The sequence below is a fragment of the Mastigoproctus giganteus genome, chromosome 4 (genome assembly GCF_048544385.1).
Source record: "Mastigoproctus giganteus isolate SK-2022 chromosome 4, ASM4854438v1, whole genome shotgun sequence".
Classification (NCBI taxonomy): domain Eukaryota; kingdom Metazoa; phylum Arthropoda; class Arachnida; order Uropygi; family Thelyphonidae; genus Mastigoproctus; species Mastigoproctus giganteus.
In genome coordinates, this window is record NC_143578.1 from 191,778,705 (window position 1) to 191,805,980 (window position 27,276).

General features: G+C 36.5%; 1 protein-coding gene across 2 annotated transcripts in view; it reads right to left on the minus strand.

Annotated features, from left to right (window-relative positions):
- Positions 1-27,276, minus strand: part of Snrk (SNF related kinase) — a 152,893-nt gene that overhangs the window by 71,429 nt on the left and 54,188 nt on the right. For both annotated transcript variants that reach the window (XM_090371948.1, XM_090371949.1), the window contains exon 3: positions 10,221-10,430. In XM_090371948.1, the coding sequence (XP_090228074.1) occupies positions 10,221-10,430 (210 nt within the window). The remainder of the gene's footprint in view (positions 1-10,220; positions 10,431-27,276) is intronic.

Here is a 27,276-nt window from a genome sequence, read left to right on the forward strand (position 1 = left end):
ATAGGTTCAGTCTGGTGTAATAACTAGTGGCTGGCCTGTGAACACCGTTTTTAGAGCTGTATCCTCAAAATGTAAGGAAGATTGGATTTCGCCATGATGACCATCATAACCTCAAAAGTCAATAATCGCACTGCATGATGGAAGAGATAGTAAGGGTTAACCGAAACTTTGCTCTGGAGACAAAACATGGGTTCCATCACTTCTAGCCTCCAATAAGCAAAGTGGTGGTATTGCACCGGTTGATGAGAATCATCCACCATTGCCTGGTAAGACAGAGGGGCGGCATTCCTCCATGTGGTGTGGGTGCCACACCTTGAAACCTGCTTATGTTGGTTCACACCTGGGTGACCACCCAGGTGTGAACCAACTTGTGCATGGGTGTGCTTGTGCATGGGGGTTATACCCACGATTACTAACAGTCCCACCATTGTGATGGTGCAAGCAGAGGATTTGGTTGTCACAGACCATCCAGATTTCGCCGAAATTGGGTGACACTGATATTCGAGTGACACTCGACTTGAGTGTCACCCAAATATCAGTTCCATCAGCGTTTTAGACTCCTAGGTAGCAAAGTACAGCTTGTCTGGAATATCTGAAAGAATGTCTGCAACAACCTCAAGGACCAAGAATAGCAGACACTTTAAAATTTAACACTATAACTTGCAACTTTTTTTAAACATTGACCTGTACTTGTCAAGTAAGTCAGCAGATCCACTACTCTTAATGTCATTAGTGCCAACAATATCACCCTTAAATGACTGCACTTAAAAGATATCTGCTCTACATCATTAACTTTTGCATCTGGCAGACATACCCTGGTCCTATTCCACTTTTTTGCACAATATATTTCCTGTTTCCCTGACAATAGAGCCATTGACAACAACTAGCTCCCATGGGACCAGCAGAAAATAGAGTAAAAATTTTACTATTTTTAAAAATAGCAAGAGGGGGCACAGTTGATGGTTTATCAACTTTAAGAAACTGTTCTTTATTAAGAGCATGTTTGTTGTTCAGAAATAAAATCATAAAATCCTAGAGTTTTTATAATTTTTTTTTCCCAGTCTTTTACAGTTATCTTGGCAATGCCTAACTGAACAGCAAGTTTTTTTAAAGGCTCACATTTATGGAGTCTTTCCAGAGCATCCAACTTAATTTTCATAGAAACAACATCTCTCTTTTCTTGCCAATATTTAATTAATTTACTTAAATTAATTAAATTAAATTACATTTAATTAAATTACATACGTATTTATAGTAACAAATAATTTTACTGGTGCATACATGGCTTTTAATTCTTTTGACCTCTCAATTGACCTCATTAGCAGTACGGCCAAAGTGGGAAGTACCAGTTAAGAAGGTTTCTACTATAGTAATAGTTATGATTTATACAGGGTGTTTCAGTTCAAAAGGTAACTGGGCTTATTTTGCTTATTTTTAGATTTAAACTATTTGTTGTCTGAACCTTTGTCATATTTGGGCTGAAATTTTTGAATTTATTGTTAAAACTGGATTAAGTATTAATGTTTAATTTATGATTGCCTAATTCAGCTGCTTTTTCTCATAATGGGAAAGTTGCTCCCCATCTTCGGTTTAGTCTAAAAACTTTACTACAGGCACTCCTCGACTTACATACTTAATTGGGTTTTTTTTTTTTTTTTTTTTTCATGTACATAAATCCATTTTGTATGCAAGTACAAATCTGGTCTGGTAGATATAAAATACATGTACAGTACAACACACTGAGATTATATCTCACAACAAACTTCATCCTGTCCAGCATTTTACGATTTGTAACCGAGTTAAATGAGGCTGAAAAAACATACAATGAATAATAATGTAGAGTTCAGTATTTATCCAAAACTAATTTAATCTAAATACGATACGTAGTTTAATTTAATCTACGATCAAATCACTTTAAGATGGACTCTCCAAAATAAAATACCATTCACTATATGATACATAGTTGAGGCCAGTCACTGTGATCATGTTTGTGAACTGAATTTTAATTGTATTCTAATAAGTAAAATTATTCTAATAAGCAAAAATAGGAGAAATATTATCCACAGGCTATGAAAGTAAAGATATAGAGCGCAAATTTACACTTTACTTCCTCCAATTAACAAAATTAAATGATGCTTGAAAATTGGAAGAATATTTCCTACAGGTTAGCAAAATAAAAATAAATTTATACTTACGTGCATAGCTTAATTAATAGTGTAACTAATTGATATTTCAGTTCCCTGACATTTTATTTTTGGTCGTAACATTTAAAACAGTAAGAAAATAAGCAATCAATAACAAAGAACATGGAACACACAAATTGCAACTAGCATGATACACGCAATAGAGATACGGAATAACAACTTTACGAAGCTCAAAAATTAGGAATGAAGAGAAGATTCTGAAAATTTATTTATGTTTTTTATATGATTGAAGATTTCAGTGAAGGCGAAGCACATCTCATAATAACGTAAAATTCCACAGAATTCCAGCTATCGGTATCATTGCAAATGCAATAAGATCAAGTTTACTACCAGTTTATAATTACATTGCACTAACAGAAGAGCCCAATAAACTGGGAACTGCAAATTGTTTTTACTGTTTTATGGCAGTGACCTCCGGAAATCTGCTTTAGAAAAATATCACGAAGGTATTCAAAACTGATTCTTACAACCAAATATAGCAAGGCTTTGTGCTTTGTATGCATCTGTGAGGTGTATGTAAGTAGAGGAGTGCCTGTACTGTACCTCTCAAATTAATGTAAGGAAATTTTATATGATGAAAAAACAAAGCAAACAAAATGATTATATGATGTTTACTCTTGAGTACATGTGTTCGGTGGTTTGTGTCACATCATTGCATGCTACAACCATCATCATATATTTGTTTTTTTTTTTCTCTTCAAATAAAAGAGTTTATGCTCTTTTTTGCAGAAGTACACTGATGATGGTTTTAAACTAAAACAAGAATGGACAACTTTCGCAACGAGTAAAAAGCAGATTAGACAAAATTTTAATTTAGGAATTGTAAAATCTAAATCATAATATGTAATAAGTTTTAACATCAAATTCAAAAATTTCAGCCAAAATATGAAAAAAAGGTCCGAAAAAATAACCTGCCTAAATCTAAAAATAAGCAAGATAGATCTCAGTGAATTTTAACTGAAACATCCTATATATTTATTAATTGATATACAAAAAACAAGCTCTTTAATATGTACAAGTGTGTTAGGTGTCTAGCTGCACCGGGGGTTTCCCCCATCTCCGCTATTTTTCATATGTACTAAGGTATGTTTGTGTCAGACGGCACCTGGGATTTCTTCCATCTCCACGTGTGTTTGCTGTATCGAGGACAGTACACTGTCATGCCAGAGACTTGAAAGTGTGTGGGCCATGTCTGTGCAGTGTGATGTGTTGTGCCCATTGTTTGTCCAGCTGACTGGCCTAGTGGGGCCCAACGTTGCCCATACCTCGCCACGTGGAGGTTAGCCAGGTGTGTCCAGTATCACAACACGTTGCTCTGGCAGGTCCTGCCACCTAGTTTCCTGGGATTTCAGTGGCTGGGACCTAAAATAAAAATAAAAAATTTCACGCATTTGACATTAATGCTTAATGGGATTGCTGTTAGGAAATCACTGGTTGGGTTGGGTTGCTGTTAGGAAATCGCTTTCATATGCACTCTGCTTTAATCAAGAACATTTATTTTTGTACATTCATTATATTGCCTATTCATTATTCCAATCAGCGAGATGGAAATAAACAATAGTCAGCACTTCAGCTACAGTATATTGTATATGGTATGATATGAATGGAAAAAAATAAAATAATAATTGCTGGATTTCTATCTGTTGGATTTTAATGAAATTTGGAATGGTTTGATTAATCTTATTAGATGGCTTCCAAAAGATGCCAAATATAAAATTTCATGACAATCTTTGCACTGGGAGTCAAGCTGTTAGCTGTGGATGGATAGTTATAAAAACATCATGTAAAGGTAACAGATCCTTTATGCTTATGTGGGAATGCACATAAAATAACAATAGTTTCTGATAATCCCATCAGGTAGGGAATAAAACTAAACAGTTTTTAGTCATTTCATTTACATTAACCAGTAAAAGCTAGAAACCAACCATGCTCTCACACATACGCGGCTAGAGCTCATCTGCTTGTATTCTTAACTGAACATATCAGTTGGTTATTTATCAAAGATAACAATAAATTAACCATTGATTTTGGTCAACTTAACAAACAAATGAAATGAGGGATTCACTAGTGAGACATCTTTGGCTTCATAATAGGTATGCAGACATCACCCCCCCCCCCACAAGTTACCACCTTCACCATGAAGTAGTTCAACTACTATCTATTCCTCACAAGTCAAGTCAAACATTCTAATGTCAATCACATCTAGAAAAATTAACATTAATGGACATTCACATTACTCTAAAGTAATGAGATCAACAATACCATAACATAACCAGTTGGAAATCACACTTTATTGTTATTTAATGGCAATGCACCATCCCACTGCCGAAAGTTAATACACTTTCACAGTCCAGCCAGACCAACGCATAGGACCGGGAACCCCAGGCCTAGACAACAAAAAGCCTCTGGAGAATCTCACTTTTTTTTTTTTTCTTTCTTTTTTTTTTTTTTGTTAGTTGTTGGCGCATCGTCTTCTGTGGCCATATTGCACCTCCCAAGGTTTTTGCATTTTCTACTCTGATCCAAGCCCGAGATGGGATTCGAACCCCGTGACCTTTGGGTTGCCAGGCAGGCACTTTACCCACCCGGTTAGCACAGTCAGCAAGCTCCTCACGCTCCAATCAATGCCAAATGGCATCTTAATCCACTCAACCTCAGAGCAGCATATGTGAGTAATGCTACTTGTAATCCATTTTATGGCAGACTACATTCATTGATTATTCATATTCTGGACAAAATCAATCTACAATTGGCATTCTCCTAGGAGAGCTTCCTCCTCCAGCAGTTCACACAACTGGGAGGACTACTGATCTTAGGACACTCTATAAGAAAGTGTCCTAAGATCAGTAGCTCTCTGCCTAAAGTGCCCATAAATGCGTCGCTACAATAATGCCATGCTATATGCCTTATGGATATGTGGGAATGCACATAAAATGACAATAGTTTCTGATAATCCTATCAGGTTTTGCTCACTAAAAACTAAAGTTTTTAGTCAACAAAAATTATGTATACCAGTGCAATCATACCAGCCATCTTTTAAAAGTGAAAACAGAAGACTTTTAATAGAAATCCAGCTTAAGTCAGACTGCTCTGGAACTGTGTTCCACTGTCTGAATGGCATTCCAATACTTTTCTTCAACATTAATGATAACTAATTAAACTCTCTGGAACTGGAGCAGTACCCACGTGACCTGCAACATAACTGTGTAAAAATTAAAAAAAAAAAAAACTTTTTATAAATGATTATAAATTTTAATTTTTTCTTCTTCTGACTCAAATCAAACAGAGCATGACTACTGTCAAAAACAAAACCAAAATCTTATAAATAAAAAAACTGAAAAAAATCATAAAAATATTTAAAAATTTTAAACTCATCACTATATATATTTTTTTTCTTTACAATATCCTCTACATCTATATTATTTGTCTATTTTATATGTATTACGGAGGGTTGATTCAGCCTTTTAATAACGATTTTGACAATCCTTTAAAACTATGAAATTCCATGCCGCCGCCACTGGTTGTGTTCTATTTGTTTTCCCTGCTCATGGACTATCACAAGGCATTGCAATTTCCATTGAAGTAAAGCAGGCTGCAAAACTCCCAAGTCGATCTTGTCCCATTTCTGCTGGCAGACTTTCTACAAACCTTCAATAGTTCTGGGGCGGTGGTTTCCGAGAGCTCTTTTCAAAAGTCCGAGTGCGCAAAAATCCATAGGTGCAGCGTCAGGTGATTTAACAGGTATATTTTCAAACGGGATCGAACAAATACCTGTCCCCGCTTCCATTCTCCGCAAAAAAGCGTGGATGGAACATGACATGTGGCTGGACGCCTTATTCTGGTGCACCCAGACCTTTTCAGCATCAGAACCATACAATGTCAGTATTTCACGTTCAAACAACTGTAGAACTTCAGTCTGGTAATACATTGAGTTGACTTTCACGTTTTCAGCAACTGTACGCAACTCAAATTTGTCCTTATAACAAAAACCAGCTTCAACCATAAAACCTTGGCCAAAAGTTTCCTTGCATTGCATGCCCGTGTTGAAAAGGCCTTGTTACCCTGTGACACGGCCTTTTCAACATGGACGGTAATAAATTGCCTGAATTTTGTTGGAGAGGTATACACATGCTTCATCCAACGTTGCTACAAATTTCCACCTTTCACCTGCCAGATATTTTTCGTAGAGTTTTCGATCATTGACCCGCCGCTCAGCAATGTGCCTTGCTCCTAGGTGGTGTACGTGGGCCTTGTGCTTCTTCTCCAGTTGCAAACTTTCGTTGATTATGTGACAAATGGTTGACTGGGAGGTTCCCACATGTAACGCTATAGCTCTTTGGGTTTTTGGATTTTCACCGACAATGAGTGACTGCCCTTTTCATACTACCTCCCCTCGTTCAACTTGAAGCAGGATGCAGTTTCTTCGGCGTTTTCTGCCCACTTATAGCAGCTTCGCAGAATTATCCTTTGCCATTCAAAACCTTATGGATACCAAACTTTGATACACTAAAATTTTTCTACTTACACCTATCAATAATTTTCGCATAACTGTACCCTTCTTTGGAAAGTGCGGTTATGTAACCTTCCAACCATAGGTCCAATTTCCGAGGCATGTCTACATTAAAACAACTTCTACGACTGATGCACCTGTTCGTAAGGTTTGGGACTGCATCTGCGCAAAAAAAAAAATTTACATTGCTGCCATACGTCACAAGCAGGATTAATGTCAAAATCGTTATCAAAAGGCTGAATCAGCCCTCTGTACTGATTTCATTTTATCAATTTTGGGAATTCCAGAGTTTCTTTAATTTCAGCTTGTATAAGCTCATTTCAAATCCTTTTGAAAGTATACATTTCCTTTTGCCAATTTTTGATTCATATTTGCAATATACAAATATACAAAATACAAATAATAGTTACATTTTGTATATAAAATATACAAAATATACAAATGCCACTATTACATTAAAGCAGAATTGATACAAAACAACACATCTCTGTAGAAGTGTCAAAATGATCTGTACATATATGAATATAATTTGTTGATACCACACCGAAAGAACCTTCATAATGAATATTTACATGCACACAATTGCAACCAGATTAATGCATTTCGTATGCCACACAGCAATTAAATTATGAATGCCTTCATGAAATGCAATAATCTGTATTTTAAAGTTCTTTGTTTCCTCTTTTGGAAAAAAAATAATGTGGTTTTTCTCTTCTAAGATATCAGTTACTTTTCCTTTAGGTTACTTATTAAAGCATGGGAGATTGATCATTAGTCTCTTCCTCACTCCTGATCAATGCCATTCTATAATAGTAGTAGCTGGTTTTACAGTGCATCAGAATCCCAGGCCATATTGCATTAGTGTATTATTATTTGTACAAATGCATATTCACTGGCAAATTGGTATATGTGTAAGCTGAAAAACAACATACAATGCTTGAGACGTTAACTACAACTCTGACTGAAGAAACCTTTAAGAACTCCTTCAGTCTCTGAATGGATTCAAACCCAAGCCTCTCTAGGCAAGTGACTTAAACAACTATACTGTCATGGGAGACTGCTATTGTGTGGAGAATCAGCATATATTGCATTTATTGTGTAGAGAAATATTTTACAGTGCATCAGGTTTTACAGTGCATTAGAATCCCAGGCCATATTGCATTAGTGTATTATTATTTGTACAAATGCATATTCACTGGCAAATTGGTATATGTGTAAGCTGAAAAACAACATACAATGCTTGAGACGTTAACTACAACTCTGACTGAAGAAACCTTTAAGAACTCCTTCAGTCTCTGAATGGATTCAAACCCAAGCCTCTCTAGGCAAGTGACTTAAACAACTATACTGTCATGGGAGACTGCTATTGTGTGGAGAATCAGCATATATTGCATTTATTGTGTAGAGAAATATTATTGTATAGAGAATCAGCATATATTATATTTATTGTGTAGAGAATTGTTTATTGCATATGCTGCATTTATTGTGTAGAGAAATATTATTGTATAGAGAATCAGCATATATACTGGTGTTCAAAGAAAGTGCATCACCTAGGAATTTCACATTTCTAGCCCTTTTTCACGACAGTATGTTACATTAATGACTAGCATCACAAATAGATATATAAACAAAAGATATTTATTAATAGTTAAGGCAATGCTAAGTAATATTTGACAGGTGCTCTCAAAATATTCCAAAACGAGCATCTGCAACCTTTATACAACAGTTTGGGTAAACTGTTGTACAGTTTGGGTAAACTGTTGTATAAAGGCTGAAATGTCATCACGATAATTAAGGCTGAAATGTCATCAGAAGCCCTCAATTTGCTTCAGTTTATCATTTTAAATGGAAAACAAAATGAAAAGTTCGCCAGGTGCGAACAAATATTAAGTTGAACCACCTCTAGCCCTGATAACAGCAGCACACCATCGAGGCATTGACAAGATCAATTTATAAAGATAATCAACTGATAGTTCGTGGTTCCAAACACGAATTATGGCTTCCTGAAGTTCACAAAGGGTCTTTGGTTTCTTTCTGGCAAATGCAGATTCCACACTATGCCAAGTTCTTTACAAGATTCAGGTCCGGGCCGTTTTCTGGGCAGCTAAGAGTTGTAATCGAACCGTTCTTCCAACAATTTTTTTCACCTGTAACAAATGTAAACATTACTGTCAAATCTCTAATGCAGAAATGAAGCTAAAGTAACTACAGAAGTGCCTATTACACTTTTCGCCCGATGACAAGGAGCAGAGTCGTCCTGAAAGATGCAGTTACTTGGCAGATTGAAATGGTCTCTAATGGTTGGCAGCAATTTGCCTTCCAATATAGCCAGGTATTCATAGGCATTTACAGAACCTTTTATAAACTGCAGGTGACCTATTTCATATCACTTTTATAAAATGCAGGTGACCTATTTCATATCACTTTCATAAACTGCAGGTGACCTATTTCATATCACTTTTATAAACTGCAGGTGACCTATTTCATATCATTTGGATGGTAGGGAATTTCACTGTAGACACCATACAGTCGGGATGGTACTCTTCACCAAGTCTACGACGAATCATTTATCTCCCATCAGAGCCATGCAGGTTGAATTTCTTCTCATTCGAGAAAATAACTGACTTCCAACTGCTCGGGGGTCCATTTTACATGCTCCTCACCAAATTAATCAGGCCTTTTTCAATTTTTGTGTGAGGAGGGGCTTCTTAGAATGACGGGCTACAAGTCCATTTTTGAAGAGGCATCTTCTGACTGTTACTGCACTTGTTACCACTACTGTATGTTCTTTCCATTCTCTTTTCAGCTAAGATGAAGAAGCTTTATGGTTTTTAAGGCATAAGCGCTTTAAAACGCAGTTCTGTTTTGGCATAGACTCGTTTGCATCTGGTTCCTTTTTTCCTATAAGCAGAATCAGTACGCTTGAGTTTGGAAAGAAATCTACTCACTGCTGACCGATTACAAGACACTCTATAAACAATACGATGGGAAAGACACCCTTCATTACGTAAAGCAACAATAGCACTTTTTCTTCATGGCATCAACTAAACACAACTCATCATCCTGACAAGCAAGGAATGAGTGCAACTCTTGTAGAGCGTGGCTTATATAGCTGAAAGTAACAGCTGATGTAATAATACATCTTCACCTACACGTGTCAGTCTTATCTGATGCAATCTGTAAGAAATATTGCCATATACTTATGCTATTCGGACGACAATTATAATTTTAAGGGGTGATGTACTTTCTTTGAACACCAGTGTATATGGCATTCAGCCACTAGAATGCTTGGCAATCAAGGTAAGCTTCCTAGCATTGTTAGGTGTGGTTAATGCATACTCTTGTTGGATTAATGAGTACTATAATACCAAAATTTTATATAAAAATAAATAATGGGATAGTTCCTGTGCAGCACTATTAAGAAGAATAGATGAATAAAAATGTTTATTACTAAAACTTTAAATACAACTCAATATTACATTAAAGTGAGTGAATGTATAGCATACTCTAATATTTCTTCTTTGGTAGCAATAGAGCCATTCACCATCTTTTGAATTATATGTGTGTGATCCTCATCAGATAAGTGCTCTCGTGAAACCAAAGGTAGATAATCAGCTGGTTGAATTGCATCTCCAGAACTAAGCCATGGATCATTGGCGATTTCTTCTAGGGAAGCTCGTTTATCTGGATCCCTTATCAGCATGCATTCTATGAGACTAAAATATAGACATTTTAATCTGGAATTTAACTTTTGGAATTTAATTTAACTTCTGGAAAATAATTTTAGAACAATGAAAAACAATTTAATTTTTCCATTCTTTTTTATCTGACCAAAGTGGGAAAAAAAAAAACATCAAAGAGAAATGTTACAAATAGAATAAATTTCATAAATCTGGTAACACTGGTGGTAAAGAGCACAGTCCTTCAACTACTATAATAGCATTATGCAATGCAGCCTTCAAAGACTTCATTCAGACTTGTCAATGCAATTCTAATTTCCTCAACTGTTTTGTCACTATATATATTATTATTGGGTGTTTCAGTACAACCTAGAGATGAATTGTCAGAGTATGCAGTGGACTTCAAAATCATCAATAAGGCCCAAAAAGTTTGGTTTACAGAATCAAGACAATGTGCTCATGTTTGTCAACAAAGCGGGTGTGATCCACAACAAATTTGTACTTGAAAGGGCGAGAGTCAATGCTGCATTCTATGTACAGGTGCTCTTCAAAGACTATTGAAATGCATTTCCCAGGGCAGACTGCAATTTCAAGAGAAAGGCAGCTGGTTCTTATTGCACAACAATGCTCTAACCCACTGCACACTGTTTGTGAAGACAATTTCTGATAAAATATAGCAATTTCTGATAAAATATAGCATCAACCATCCACCCTACTCCCATAATCTAGCACCAATGATTTTCCTCTTTCCCAAGGTGAAAAGAAACTTTTAAATGGTGTAATAAATGCATTCAATCAGGTGGTGATTACTTTGCTTAAAAATAAAACAATTTTTCAGCTCTACACCTCTTATTTTTTACTTCTTAAGTTTGAGTTCTATTTGTTATTTACTATTTCCTTCATTGAAGAAACATCCTTTGATACTTTGCTGATAGGTAAATGACTGAAATACGATCCTTTTTGGGCTAAGGTAAAGAAAGCCAACACAAGAACCACAGCAAACTTCGGGCAGCTAACCAGACAAATTGTTGTCCCACTACCGCAGTTTTTCCCTGCATTCTCGGCAAACAGATGGTGTATATTATCAGTAGTGGCAGTAGAAGACGATAATAATGTACTGATTAGTTTTTTCTCATTATTAAAAGCAGATTATTCAAGTTCTTACCCTCCAGACTGCCTCAGTCTTAGGGTGTTTATCTCCCCCCCAGCACTCATGAACTCCAATAATCTGCTTCTAATAATGAGAAAAAACTAATCAATACATCGTTATCGACTTCTACTGCCATTACTGATTACACCGCACAATCCGTTTACCGAGAATGCAGGGAGAAACTGCGGTAGCGGGGGAAACCAGTTTGTCTAGTAAGTTTCCTGTGGTTCTCGTATTGGTTTTCTTTACCTTTGTCCCTTTTGAAGTTCACAAGTACTGATGTTCTCTTGAAGAGGTGATGCTTGTGACTTCCCAGTTCTTTCTATTTAGTATTCATTTACAAAAAATATTGCACAATCTTTGGTGGGTATAGTTTATTTCATTCAGTTTTATTTTTAGGCTGGTTGATAAATAGGAGCAAAACTGTACTTTACCAAGTTTAGTCTTAAAAAGACAGCAAGAATTTGATGCATTTGTACATGGTTTATTTTTCCTTTTTTTTTTAAATTGTAGTAATATTACCACATCTATCCCTATAGTAAATAGTTCATATTCTGAATGATAAAATGTGATGAACTCATCAGCAGAGAGAGATGAATCCACAGTGTTCAGAATACTGTTAGTAACATGATTTATTCATATTGAAAATAAGGTGGCACTGACAACAGAACTTTATGGAACTCCTTGTACACAGATTTGAGTGAGTGAGAGACTATTACATGAACTTCAAAAGATCTATGTTGAAGGATATTCTGAATGAAATACAAAATTTCCTTCAGATAAATAGAAAAGTCATCTCTTACGATATCATAGTGCCACATGATGCTGAAGACTTTCTCTACGTCAAGGCATAATCAGACGTTCATTTCTGATAAATGAATTCTTGATGTCCGATTAAGAATGATCAATTTTTCCAAAGTAAAACTGATTCTTATTAATGTTTCAAGGTTCAAGGTACCAGTGAGTCAATGAGGTATTATTCTTTCTGGAGATTTGCTCAGGTAGCTAGTAAGAGAAACTGGTCCACAGGAATGATGCCATGAATTGAGGAAAGTATGTCCAGTGAAGTTACAATTGAAAGCAGTCAGCAGTAAGGATAATGATTTCTGATCGAGATGTCAAATCCCAATATAGTAAATCTCATCAGGATCAGCAGTTCCTTGAAGGTAGTTATGGATTGTTGCATTTCAGAGAGTGTGAGTAGTTGGTTATAAGTTAAAGGATATTTTTTTTCTCAGAAATGGCTTTAATTTTTTTGAAATTATATGTGATCAAGGCAGATGCCTCGGAAAATAGTTTCTGGATAGGCCACAGGAAATAGCTGTTATCGGTAATTCAACTGACAAGGAAACATCATATATGCTTTGTAAAAAAAGACAGGTGGAACAGGACCACAGTATGTCTGGGGCAAAAGAAAACAATGTAGAACAGCTATCATCTTTTAAGGGCACAAAAGGCAATACTGTTGTACACATTGGTACTAATGATATTAAGAATAGGAGATCTGAGGATTTACTCAATAAGTACAGCAATATTGAGAAAAAGTAGTTATTAGGACTGAAATTGAAAGTATCTGCAGTTATCTCCAGACATGATAGGAAGAAGTACATGATACTTCTTCCTATCATGATAATTCAACTAATAAGACTGTGCAAGCCTTGTGGGATAGAATTTTTCTTAGCAATATTATAATTTAATATTGCAGCTATTCTATTTAAGTATATGGGATATACTTAAATAGAAAAGGTGCAATATTATTTTATCAAAGAAGGGAAACTAGGTTAGTCAGAGTAACTGCTATCTTGGGGGGGGGGGGGTGATAGTTTAACACCCCCCCCCAAGAAAAGGTGTGAGCGATCCTTGCACTGCTTCTACTAGAAATGCAGAAGCCTGGAAAGCAATATATTGGGGATTTCTAAGTCTGGAGGTCCTCAGGGAATATGTGTATACAGAAAGAACAGAGAGAATGTTCCATTTAAGACACCAACCGAACCACTACCCATGCCGAAGCTTATACGTAGTTAGGTCTTAACAATCTTATTCTTAAGCTGTGACAAAACAATACAAAATTAAAAGAACTTAACTTAAACACAAATAGTGCCTTAACTCTTAGCCCTGATTCTAATGAATACAGTACTAGAGGTACATCGTAACTTCCAACCAATCCCAGTGGATAAGATTTCCATCCTTGCCACTGGGAGGAGGGGTTCTACTATCTAGAATTAAGCGCTTCCACCTTTTAAACACAGAATGAACAAAATTATTTAGGAAAATAAATAAGCATCTATCTGTGAATAGGATCCATAAACTATTTTGTTCAAACACACCGAGAAGCCTCACTAACTCCATTCTCAAGTAGATGCAGTTCTCACTCGAAACAAAACATGCACTGAAGTTTTTTTCTTCTTCTAATTCACATACACACACATGCTTTATTTCTTAGTCCGAGTTGACAAAGTCTACTGGCCAGCACCATCAAGAAAGCCATATACAGCCCAAATTGTTGTCAAGAATTAACCCTGACATCTAAAGTTCCAACATTAGGCAAGAACATAAATGTCACCCATCCTTTTACAGCCTCTTGCCATCTTAACTGCCATATGTTCTTCAAGGAGATCTGCAGATTTACTTAGCAAATACTGTAAGTACTTAGCATGTTAAAAAAAGTTGAGTTAGGGTTAAATTTCAAAGTGTCTGCAATCCCACCCAGACACGATAAAAGGGAGTATATCATGAAAGCCTACTCAATCAATTTGGTCCTGGAGAGATTGAGCAGGGCTCATGGGGTAGAATTTTTCTCAGCATAGTCTGTGCCTGTTAACAGGAGAGATTGCTTCTACAGGGATGGGATATGCTAAAATAGAAAGGGTGCAAGAATATTTGCTGATGCTATCGAGACAATGTTGGGTAGGTCGGAAAACTGCTAGGTTGGGGGAATTCACAGACTAATAGATTAACAATAGCAGCAGGCAGAGGTGGAAATAATTCTTGCACTGCTTCTACTGGAATGAGCGGCAGCCAGGAAAGCAAGTTGCTAGGGATTTCAGGAACTGCTGGGAGTCATGAAACAAGTAAATACATGGGCTGTGTTAGAGTAACTAAGAGTAAGAACAGGTGCATGTACAATAATGTTAGGAGTATAGTAAATAAATTCAATGAATTTGAAGTGCTGGTTACGATATCCAAGGTGGATATTGTTGGGATATCAGTTACGTGGTGTCACTAAAATATAAATGAGGCAGAATTGGAATCTGAGGAGTACAATGTGGACAGAAAGGACAGGAAGGGAGGAGGGGTTATGCTGTAAGTTAAGAAACAAAATCTAAGGAAGTGCATTCAATTGACGTTGGTGAACAGTGCAATGTTGAGTCAGTTTGGTGTTACATAAGCGCTGGAAAAGCAAAAATGAGGGTAGGAGTTTGTTATAGGCCTAATGACCCTAATGAGTACAATGAACAATTATACAGAGTAAAAGTGGGCCAGTAAATCAGAGTGTTTTATAATGGGGGATTATAACTTCCCAGATATAGACAGGAACTTGTGGTTTGGTCACTTGCACACTAGCACGGCTTTTGTCAATTTATTGGATGATTGTTTTCTAGAGCAGCATGTTAGAGAGGCAACAAGAGGGAGTAACACTTTTAATCTGTTTATGAGAAATTATTATTTATGCATTAAGAATTTAGAGATAAAGAAACCACTAAGAGGCAGTGATCACAGTGTACTGATGTGGGATTTACTTAAAGATGTAACTACCATCAGGGGTAAAGGGAAGGGTTTTTGCTTTAGTATTTTTTTTTTTTTTCCTTGTTAGTTGTTGGCGCATCAGCTTCTATGGCCATAATGCACCTCCCAAAGTTTTTGCCCGAGCCCGAGGCGGGAATCGAACCCGCGACCTTTGGGTTGCCAGGCATGCACTTTACCTACCTGGCTGGCCCGGTCGGCTTGCGACTACAGTGATCTCAGAGATTTTTTTTTTTTTTTTTTTAAGTTCTATACAATGGTACCAACTGGCAACGTTACCAAAAGCAAATTCTAAATGGGAAGCATTCAAGGAAGTAACTTTGGAAGCTACTAGGCATTTTATTCCAACTAAGAAATACTGCTTTAGGTATTTCCACAAATAGATTTCAGATGAACTAATGAGACTCATGGCAGAGAAGAAAAATGCATGGGATGCACATAAATTGTCAGGCGACACAAGCCTATGGTCGATACAAGCTACTCTGTAATCAAGCCACAAAGGAGGTTAGACAGAAAGGATAAACGACGGCAGATTATGAAATTACCATTCTGAATATCATTCAGAATGGTAATTTGGCAAAGGATGCAAAGAAAAACAGCAAAGACTTCTTTGCTTATATAAACTCTAAAAGGAAGGGGATGAATCAGATTGGTCCACTCGACATCAATGGTTTTGACTGTATATGATCATTCTCAGATAGCTGCCAAACTAAATGAGTATTTTGCATCTACATTCACACGAGGAGTTATTCAAAGAGAAAGAGGGCCAGATGTTTATCAAACTCTAACAGGGAGTTAAATGATTTTGTAATAACTGAGAGGAAAGTGCAGGAGAAATTGTTGAAGTTAAACATAAGAAAAGCACCTGGGGTAGATGGGATCTATCCCGTTATATTAAAGTAGGTGGCAAAGGATGTAAGCAAACTCTTAGCCATAATTATTTGCAAATCTCCAGTCCCCACAGACTGGAGATTTGCAAATGTATCTCAAATTCACAAAGCAGAATCAATGGGTGAAACAAGTAATTCCAGACCTGTTAGTTTGACTTCTGTTCTAGGGGAAATAATGGAGTCACTGGTTAAAGAAGCATTGCAGGATCATTTAGAATAATAATACAACAGTAATAATTCAGACACAGCATGGGTTTGTCAAGAGGAAGTCTTGTTTGATCAATATGATTGGATACTATGACGTGGTCACAAACCAACTGGATGCAAAAAAATAATTTTGATATCATGTTTGATAGCCGAATGGTCAGGAGCAGTAGTGTAGTAGCACACACTCTTTGAGTAGACCGGGGGTTCAAGTCCCTGACTGCTGAATACAGTCGATCTGCCAACCCGCACTGGACCAGCGTGGCAGATTATGGTCCGTTTCCCTCAGCATGAATTGTTGAGGAGGCTTCCATCCTGCAATGGGTTGATAATGGCTGCACTTTACCTTTTTTTTTACATGGATTTCCGGAAAGCTTTGATACTGTTCCACATGGAAGACTACTGTACAAATTGGAGCAGTATGGCATTAAGATCAAGTTACAATGGATAAAAGGATGGTTGAGTGGGAGAAGACAGAAAATGGTAATCAATAGATACTGCTCTATGTTGACTAATGTTTAGTCCACGTAGAGCAGGGTTCTACATCAGGGTTCGGTGTTAGGCCCATTGTTGTTTTGTATATTTGATGAAGGTATATCAAGCTTAATGTCAAAGTTTGCAGATGATACAAAGGTTGGAAGGGTTGTTAATAACAGTAATTACAGTACACTGCTACAACAGGATCTGGAAAAGTTGGGCAGATGGGCTGGGAAGTGGCAACTGAATTTAATATTGACAAATGCAAAGTACTGCATATGGGTAGCAGTAATCCAAGAGAAATGTACCAACTATGTGGTGTTACACTCAGGTTAGTGGAGAATGAAAGGGACCTGGGGATAATTGTGAAGTCAGATTTGAAGTTTTCTGAGCAGTGCAGACAGATTGCCAGAGTAGGTCATGGGGTCTTGTCAATGATATTCAGAAATTTTGCTAGCAGTGATAAGGAGGTGATTATCCCCTTGTATAAAGCAATGGTCAGGTCACACCTTCAGTACTGCATACAGGTCTGAAAGCCTCATTTTAGGAAGGATGTAGAGGTGCTAGAACAAGTACAGAGAAGGGCAACAAGACTGGCAAAGGGAACAAAAAGGGTGCTCTTTTGAAGAACGGCTTAAGTTCTGCAAATTGCAGCTTCTGGAGACTAGGCACCTGCGAGGCGATCTGATTGAGGTGTATAATGCTTTGAATGGATTGAGCAGCTCAATTCTGATGGGATTCTTCCTCTTGCTCAGATTACAAACCTGAGGGGTCATTGATTCAAACTGAGGAAAGATAGTTATAGAATAGATGTGTGGAAGTTTGCCTTTAGCCAGCAGGTAGTTGATTGCTGGAACAAACTTCCATCTGTTGTTGTGGAAGTTGACAGCTTAAATAAATTCAAGACAAAATTAGATAAACATTTGGAACACATGGATCAGTGAAATGGGAAGGGTTTTTTTTTGGTCGATGCTGTATAAGCTTGCTTTCTTGCATCATGTGCCTCTACTAATGCTAAAAATGCCAATTCTACAAGAACTCTATTCCTCTCCTTTCTAATATCTGCACTACTATAGATCTGATCAAAAATGGACGCATATCCTTATATTCTTCCTCATGTAATATATGATATCAGACAGTAATTTGCAAATCTGCTAGTAGCCTTGCAGCCATTACATGGAGCGCCTCAGTCGAAACAGTCCTACAAGTAATGCGCAGGAGAGCAAATCTCTGAGCCTGGTTCACATATTTTTTTATCACTGAATTAGTAATCCTATGTATCCAAGCTATAGAAGGGTAAGTTATGATGGGGTCATATAGACAACTGTAGTAGAAGTAGAGGCATGTGATGCAAGAAAGCAAGCATGAGCTTATGTAGCATCAGCCCAAAAAAAAAAAGAAGAAAAACCAATTTCATACATCCTTTCCTCTAAAAGTTTGTCCAGTTTCCCCTTGAATTTATTTCAGCTACCAACTTCCACAACAACAAATTGAATTTTGTTCCAGCAATCACCTACCTGCTGGCTAAAGGTAAATTTCTGCACATCTATTCTACAACTGTCTTTCTTCAATTTGAATTTATGCCCTCTCAGGTTCATAATCTGAGCAAGAGGAAGAATACCATCAGAATTGAGCCTGCTCAATCCATTCAAGGCCTCATACATTCCAATCAGATCACCTTGAAGGTGCTTAATCTCCAGACACCGTAATTTGCAGAACTTAAGCCTTTCATGGTAAGAGGACCCCTTCGTTCCCCCTCACCAATCTTGTTGCCTTTCTCTGTACTTTGATAACCACCTTCTCTGTGGTTTGATAACTCACACAGATAACTCCATATCTAACCAAAGGACTTCTGTTCAAAATGAGATGTCCCTTCAACAGCATCTGCAGACTTTTAACCTCAGAGATTTGCAATATATAAGTATTGGCCCATTCAATAAGGTCTCCCAATATCTCAATCACACGCCTCTCAATTTGGGACCTTGCATCACCATATACCAACAAGTCATTGGCATACGCAATAATATTTATGCCAACATATGTCGGCTCAAGAACTCATCCATAACAATACTCCAAGCCTGTGGACTGACCACCGAGCTCTGTGGATATCCATGATTTATTTCTCTACTTACTTCTGTATAAGATGTTCTAACAAACATTTTTCTAGTACTAAAATATTGTCTGAATACAGAATAACAATTATTGGGACACTGTACCTGTCTAATTCTTGACAGGATGCCTTTCCACCGCATGTTGTCGAAGGCTCTATGAAAATCAATAAAGAGAGCCCGGACATAATGCCCCCTATACTCTTGCACATATCTTGTCATATGATAAATGGCATCTTCTGCATCTTCTACTCGAGGGCAAGACCATGTGTGTAATATTTAATCATTAAATGGCTGATTAACAGCCTTTCCTAAATGTTTGCCATTACCGATAAAAGAGAAATTGGGTGATAAGACCTCGGCTTACTTGATTCTTTTTCTAAACTCTTTATGACCAACCTTATATTTGCTAAATTCCATTCAGGTGGGAAGACACCCTGCAACAAACATTTGTTGTACATATTCACAAATAAACTTGACCTGATATTATATGCCCTTTTAAACACTTTGTAACTTCAATGAAATCAAGGCCTGGTGCCCTGCCATCCACAGCCCTGCAATCAAGAATCAACTGATGAGGTTACCAATGGAGCACTGCATTGGTAACCTCATCAACAGTGAAATCATCTTCAATACAATCTGCTATATAAAAAGCATTCTAACATATTATATTCATTTGTAGTTCTGAACAGAGTAGCCAGGAGAGGAGTTATGCTCTTGGTTAAGAAGCATGTGAAGTCTAAGATAGTGTATCCAGTTGACAAGGGAGGCCAATGCAATGTTAACCATTTTGGTATGACTTCAGGAGGGAAAACAAAAATGAGTAGCAGTGTATGCCTAATGCCTCTGAAGAGTATAATGGACAGCTGTTCTTATAATGAGACTTGTGACAGAGGAAAAAATGCATTGGAATGCATATAAATTATAAGGCGATACAGAAGCCTCCAGTAGGTATAATATAGTCTGCAATCAAGTCACAAGGGAGGTTAGGCAAGCTAAGACAGATACAAGAAATCTCTGGTAAGGAATACTAAGTAATGCAGCAAAGACTTCTTTCCTTATGTAAGCACTAGAAGGAAGGAAATGAATCACACCTGTCCACTAAATATTAATAGGTTAACTATTGATGATCCTGCTCAGGTTGCCGACAAACCAAATAGGAATTTTGCATCTAAATTCGTATGCAAGGAATTTTTAGTGGTGGGTGCACCATAAGTTTCTGTAATAATGTTTTTAAAACTTCATTGTTGGTTTTCATTTCATATATACCTTTCATTGTTAGAATCTTTTTCGTTGACTGTTCAACATGATCATTGTTATTGCTCTTTTTAAAACCTCATTGATGGTTTTCATATGTATCTTTCATTGTTAGAATTTAACAATGATTATTGTTACTGTTCTCGGATGCACCATAAGTTTATCAAATTCTAACAGAGAGCGAAATGATAGTCATAACTGAGAGGAAACTGGAAGAGAATTTTCTGAAGCTAAACAAACAAATTAGTTAAGGCACATGGTGTGTTACATTTCACATGCTTATTATGCCTACAGACCAGTAAGCCTCCTGCGTTTGACACACATATACCCTATAATCTTAAGGGAGGTGGCAAGCAGTGGTGAGCTATAGTGGGGTTGCAAGAGGCCATTTTTATTATTTTTTTAAATTTGCAAGCCCATTGTTGAGGCAATCATTTATTTTACAAATGAAATCCTGAATGCAATTATTGAGTATCCAGAGCCGAAACTATGGTGGGGCGAGCAGGGCCCCATTCCCAACATTTTAATGGCACAATCGATTTCATTTTTGATTTAATTACAGTCTGACCTCTGTTTAATGAATTTCTTTTAATCACCTTGGTAATTACATTTAAAATAGTTTCTGTTGAACGACGAATATTTCCATGTAACGAACGGATTACAAGAGAACTTTGTATGCATTGTTCTCGCTTCTGGCCTTTAGGCAATTTAAGTAATTAGAAAGTGCGAATTAAGGGTGAAAGGGATTACTGTTTCACATTGTTAGTGGTGTCAGTGAAACCTTTGTAGTCACATACCGAGAAGTCGTGCTAGTCAATATGCCTTCCATATCCAGTCAGAGGATTAAGAAGATTCTCGACATGGATTATAGCCTCTGGTCAACCTGTGTTATGGTTCCCCTTTACTCCGACAAATGGGAGAGAGTAGCAATGTGGGGGGGGGATTGAGGCAACTTAGATATTACATAAACTTTACGAGGCTGATGTGTTGGCAGATTTTGAAACTTTGTCGAGCCTTTCGCTGTGTACAAAATGTTCTAAAATATAATGGCATACAGGAAATAATAAAAAAAAAAAAAAAACTATCACCAATCTTCAAAAAACTAGCATGAATTAACGATGATTGCTAAAGGACTTGATGTGGAAACTATAAAGATCGGTGTGTGTTCAGGCCACAATGAGCGGCTTATAGCTTGTGGACGGCAATTGTGGGTTGGAGGAATCACGGCGCTTTGTGCAAACATTTTGAATCAGAAGTTAAATAATCCAGGATTATTAAATCGCCTATTAAATCTGGAATTTCTTAACCATTTAGCACTAATGATCGACATCCTGCAGGAGCTCTCTTACCTTTCAGAAGCTTTACAGAATCACAATGGTAAAATCAAATAAATTAATTATTCGAACTATCAATGCTATTGCTAATTTCTGAAGGAAATTATGAAGCTAAAATTGAGAGCATGTTGAAGATGGAAAATAAATAAAATAAAATAAAACCATTTAATTAGAAAATAAAACAATACATAGTAAAACCTGTTCATATATATTAATTCTAACAATAGTGTTACGGTTGTTGTTATTTGGTTTTTAGGAGCATTAGCAACTAAGGCCATATTGCTCGGGGAATATGCGGTGGGCATTCCCTGACCTTTCCGCATCCTCCATATTTGGTGGTGACGAGCTCGAACCCTGGTCTAATCAAGCAGCATGTGCTACGCACTGCTGCTCCTTCCCACCTGGCTACAGATGCGCCAGTGTTACGGTTACTTACTACAGTGAAACTTCCCTTTAACGGACAACCATGGAGAACGAAAATGTGTCCGTTAGAGAGAAGTGTCCGCTAACAAGAAGTCTGAGGGAGAAAAAAAAAAAGAAAGAAAAATCGTTAAACGTTTAATGTAAAATTAAATTAAAATATATACAGATTTTGAACAATATTTTTGTAAATAATATACAATTACATACACAAGAGATAAAGAAAAATCGTTAAACGTTTAATATAAAATTAAATTAAATTATATACACATTTTGCACAATATTTTTGTAAATAATATACATACAATTGTGCTATGCATATTATGACTTAATATGCATATTATGCATATTATGCTGAGCAAAAGGAAGAATCCCACCAGCACTGAGCATGCTCAAACCATTCAAGGCTTTATACATCTCAATCAGATCACCTCTCAGGTGTCTAGTCTCCAAACACTGTAATCTGCAAAACTTATGAATTTCTTCGTAAGAGCAACCCTTTGTTCCATTCACTAATCTTGTGAAAAATATCTTATGAAAAATACATACAGTAATCACTTATTTTCTTCTGCACCTTCTTCCGGCTGATAATTTTGTTTTCAACATTTCAACAACTTCCACAATAAAAGATGGAAGGCTGTTCCACCAATCAACTAAAGGCAAACTTCCACACATCTGTCTTACAACTGTCTTTCCTCAATTTGAATTTATGCCCTTTTAGGTGATTATGCTGAGCAAAAGGAAGAATCCTACCAGCACTGAGCATGCTCAAACCATTCAAGGCTTTATACATCTCAATCAGATCACCTCTCAGGTGTCTAGTCTCCAAACACTGTAATCTGCAAAACTTATGAATTTCTTCGTAAGAGCAACCCTTTGTTCCATTCACTAATCTTGTGAAAAATATCTTATGAAAAATACATACAGTAATCACTTATTTTCTTCTGCACCTTCTTCCGGCTGATAATTTTGTTTTCAACATTTGTTTGGAGTGAAGAAACCATCGAAAGTCCTTCAGTAAGATACTTCAGCAGCGAAAAACATTTTTAAACAATTGATTTGTATGAGCGCTTCTTCTATTTTCATCGGTGGTTCGTCGTTAATGTTTTCGACATAATGACCTCCTTCCATTTCTTCATCCTCATGAGGAACTTCTCGAAAAATATCGATGATAATGTCGTTGATATCTATAGCACCATCTTCTGTAGTGAGGTTCGAGTCTATATCTTTGTAGCCAGGGTCATTTGTAGCTGAAGTATCGTACATTATCAACAGATGAAGTTCTTGTTCTTCTTGGTGCTCCACATTGCTGTTCACAACTTCAATTTTTGCGTTTGAGAAGCCAGACTTTACAAAACAGTTCACGACAGTTTGTTTTCTAATTGCGTTTACTGAAGAGGAAATCCACTGAATCGCATCTAGGATGCTGATTTTCTTTGCAAGGTCACTCGCACATGTTACATCGTTCATGTTTGCAATGAGATATCTTAAAACACGTTTTCTGTAGTGAAGTTTAAAATTTTTTATTATCCCTTGATCCAAGGGCTGACACTCTGCAGATGTGTTTGGTGGCAGAAAAACGATGTGAATGTTGGACAATTCAATGTGCGGGTGAGATGCAGCATTATCCATGAAAAGAATAATTTTTCTGTTTTGACGAATCATGTTTTGGTTAAAGTGACTTATCCATTCGCTCATGATATCTCATGTCATCCACGCTTTTTTATTAGACTTCCAATCAACATTCAACTTTATGCCCTTGAAACAACGAGGATTTTGTGGTTTTCCTATAACAAGAGGTTGTTCAAAGTCTCCCAGCATATTTGTACACAATAGTACAGTCAAGAGTTCCTTAGAAATTTTTCCGCCCTGGCACTTTTCATTTTTTAGACTCATTGTTTTTTCAGGAAGAACTTTAAAAAACAACCCTGTTTTGTCACAGTTGTAAATATCCTTAGCTTCAAAATCACGACATAAATCTTCCAATTTGATGGTCCACTCTGTTACAACCCCAGTATCAACAGATCTATCTTCACCACTTACGGTTTTCCAAGAAATTTTATGCCGAGTTTTGAACTTGTCTAGCCATCCCACAGAAGCTTTGAACTCATTTACTCCCATAGATTTCGCAACCTCCAAAGCCTTTTCCCTAATAATAGGCCCATTAATGGGAATTTTTTTAGCACGTTCGCAACAAAACCACTCATACATAACATTGTCAATTTGAAGTCCAACAGTTTTCGGGAATGATTTTTGAACCTGATCATTTCCGTGTCGCCAAAATTGTTTGAGCAGTTCATTTTTTTTCTTTAGGATGTTGCTTACCTGCGTCTTCCCGATTTTGAATTTTGCAGTGAGAGTGCGAACACTATTTTTTTGCCGATCATACGCATTAATGAGTTCGACTTTATCTTTTAAAGTTAAATGTTTACGAGAAGACATTGTGCACTTCACACGACACTGAACAAAACTGAAAACTGAAACTGAAAAGATGAAAGGCCGACCATATTCCCCCCCCCTGCACACACTGAATTCATCAGAAGTTTTACACGTGCCTTAAAATTCTTGAAAAAGGGTTTAGAACCGCGACGTAAAACTTGATAAAATTCAGAGAATCGGAAATAGAAAATAAACACACGATTGAGGCAATACGTGGAAGAAAAGTTCCTAGAAAAAGGGCCGTAAGCTCGCCCGCTGTCCGTTATGGGGAGATCAAATTAAGCGCTAATCTAAACGAAACAGTGCAGATTCCTGTCCGCGTCCGTTACAGAGAATGTCCGCTAGACAGAAGCTGCAAACACGTTAAAACCAATAGAGATGAGTTGGGGAATTTGAAAATGTCCGTTGTAGAGAGATGACCGTTAACGAGAGGTGTCCGTTAGGAGAAGTTTCACTGTATACGATAAATCCCAAAATTTGAAGAATCAAAATCGAAAGTAAAAAAATTATCTCGTGACAAGTTATTAAATCCATCGTTTTATCCTTGAAGGATAAGTTGTTAATGCAATAGAGTGATTTTAAATTAAATAAAGAAAATAAGGATACCATTGAAAGAAATTTTAAACATATGCTACCCGAATTTAAGTTTTCTGATAAAATATGAAACAAAAATTAATGATTTTAGAGATTTTGTCAAAGACAATTTATCTTTAAAATCGAGTGAAATTCCCTTTTCAATTAAGAAAGCCAGAAAATATCTTTGAAACCATTGCGCAATTAACAGTGCTGAAGCTGAGCGAGCTTTCAGTGTAATGTTGAGTGATTGAATGAATAGTGCTGAAAATTAAACATGTTGCAGATTATGATGACCATACATATAAATGGAAAACCATTGCTTCAATTAAATCCGGATCATTATGTCAAATCATTCCTCTGTAATCATCGCTCAGTTTAACAAAGCATAAAATCGACAACAAATATTAATAAAGAAGTAAATTGGCAATTTTTAGAATAAATTTTTCTTGAATATTTGTGAAATAATTTTTTTTATTAGTTTTATTAGAAATAGTTTTTTATGTAATATTTGTTTTTATATTGATGTTTTGGAATTGATGTATGGAATGTTTTGTAATAGTTTTTATGTTATTTGGGATATGGGAAATATTTCATGTTATTTTTTCTTCGCAATATTAAAATTATATCATGAGAAAAATGTATCCATTATATTTCACTAGTTGTTAAAAAAAAAAAAAAAAAAAGAAAAAAAAAAAAAGAAAAAAAAAAAAGAAAAAAAAAAGTTGCATGTGTGCTGAGCAGGCGCAGTAGATGGTTTATGGGAGACATCCTTTGCGCTTCTTTTAGGTACAGTCAGTCCTCATATAGCACGATAGTTGCGTTCCTAGAAACCCTCGTGCAATGCAAAATTGTGCAATATAAACAACAGGCCCTATGGGAAAAATGGGGTTAGGTGCCGACCACCCAAGATTGAACACACATTTGTAACCAAAACATTACCAAACACAATAAATAATCGTAATAAAATACTTACGCATTTTATTACGACTATTACGTAATAAAATATTGCTAATGCTTTTACTTCTATCGTAAGCAAACTTGTTTTTTGTTTGATTTTCTATCCAAACAGATGACAGGCATTCCATCTCTTCCAATTCTCTGTGTCTTAATCTAATGGATTTTAATTACACTTTGAGTTGTTCCTGCTATGAAAGTTGTTTTTGTTTTCTCTGCATTCTTTCTAATTCTCGGCGATGTCTCATTTAGGTCTGTAGCACGTGCAATATCACATGGTCTTTCATTTCGCTCAAAGCGTTTCACAATTTCATATTTTTTTCTCTATCGACAGAGGCGGACTGGCCATAAGCCTTACCGAGAAAACCCCGGTGGGCCAGAGGCCGGTGTGATTTTGGCCATAAACCATAGTATGAGGCCACTATAAATTTTCCCGGGTAAAAATTTTTGACCCGGTCCGCCTCTGTTTATCGATATTGCTTTTCTTTTTCTCTCTGAATCTGCAGTATCTTCACCAGGACGCTTCCTTTTCGCACCTTTTAAGTATTTTACTCATTTTTAGGGAACAAAGCACAATTACAAAATGAGGAGGCACGCTTGATACACATAAACGAAGCTGTAGCAACTGAATAAACAACACTGTAAAGGCTGAGATACACTATTAACACCTCACATTTTACTAAAGCACATTTCTAGGGGTTACTACCATAAAACAATAAAAACAATTTCCAGTTGCATTTCTGCTAGTAGAATCTGTTATAAACTGGTAGTAAACTCGATCTAACTGCATTTGCGATTATACCGATAGCTGGAATTGTGTTGGTTTTTACGTTATTATGATGAAATGTGTTTCCCCTTCACTGATATAAAAAACAAATCCATTTTCAGAATCTTCCCTTCATTCCTATCGTGTTGCGTTCGGTTGGGGTGATTCTGCGTTCGACTGCCATTTCTTGTAAACACAAAGGTGAATCATGCATAAGCAAATTCGGTTCGTGTTATATAAGATATCGTTCCCCTATTTATAAATCGTGTATGATCAAATTTGTGTAGTGTAAACACGTGTTATACGAGGACTGACTGTATTTTGATTTGTATATATCGATTACGAAATAAGATCTTTTTTATTGTAAATATTTTATTGACCATTTACAGATTTTCATAATTTCTGGAAGACAAGGTACAATGAATTTATGATAACTAAAGTAACAGATATATACTTGCAAGTGCAACGTATCTAAATCTCTCTATAAAACAGCACCGATTGATGTACCGATCTTGTAGTTGAAGCAACATATGCAGATGTTAGGGGAACTTAACAATGAAATG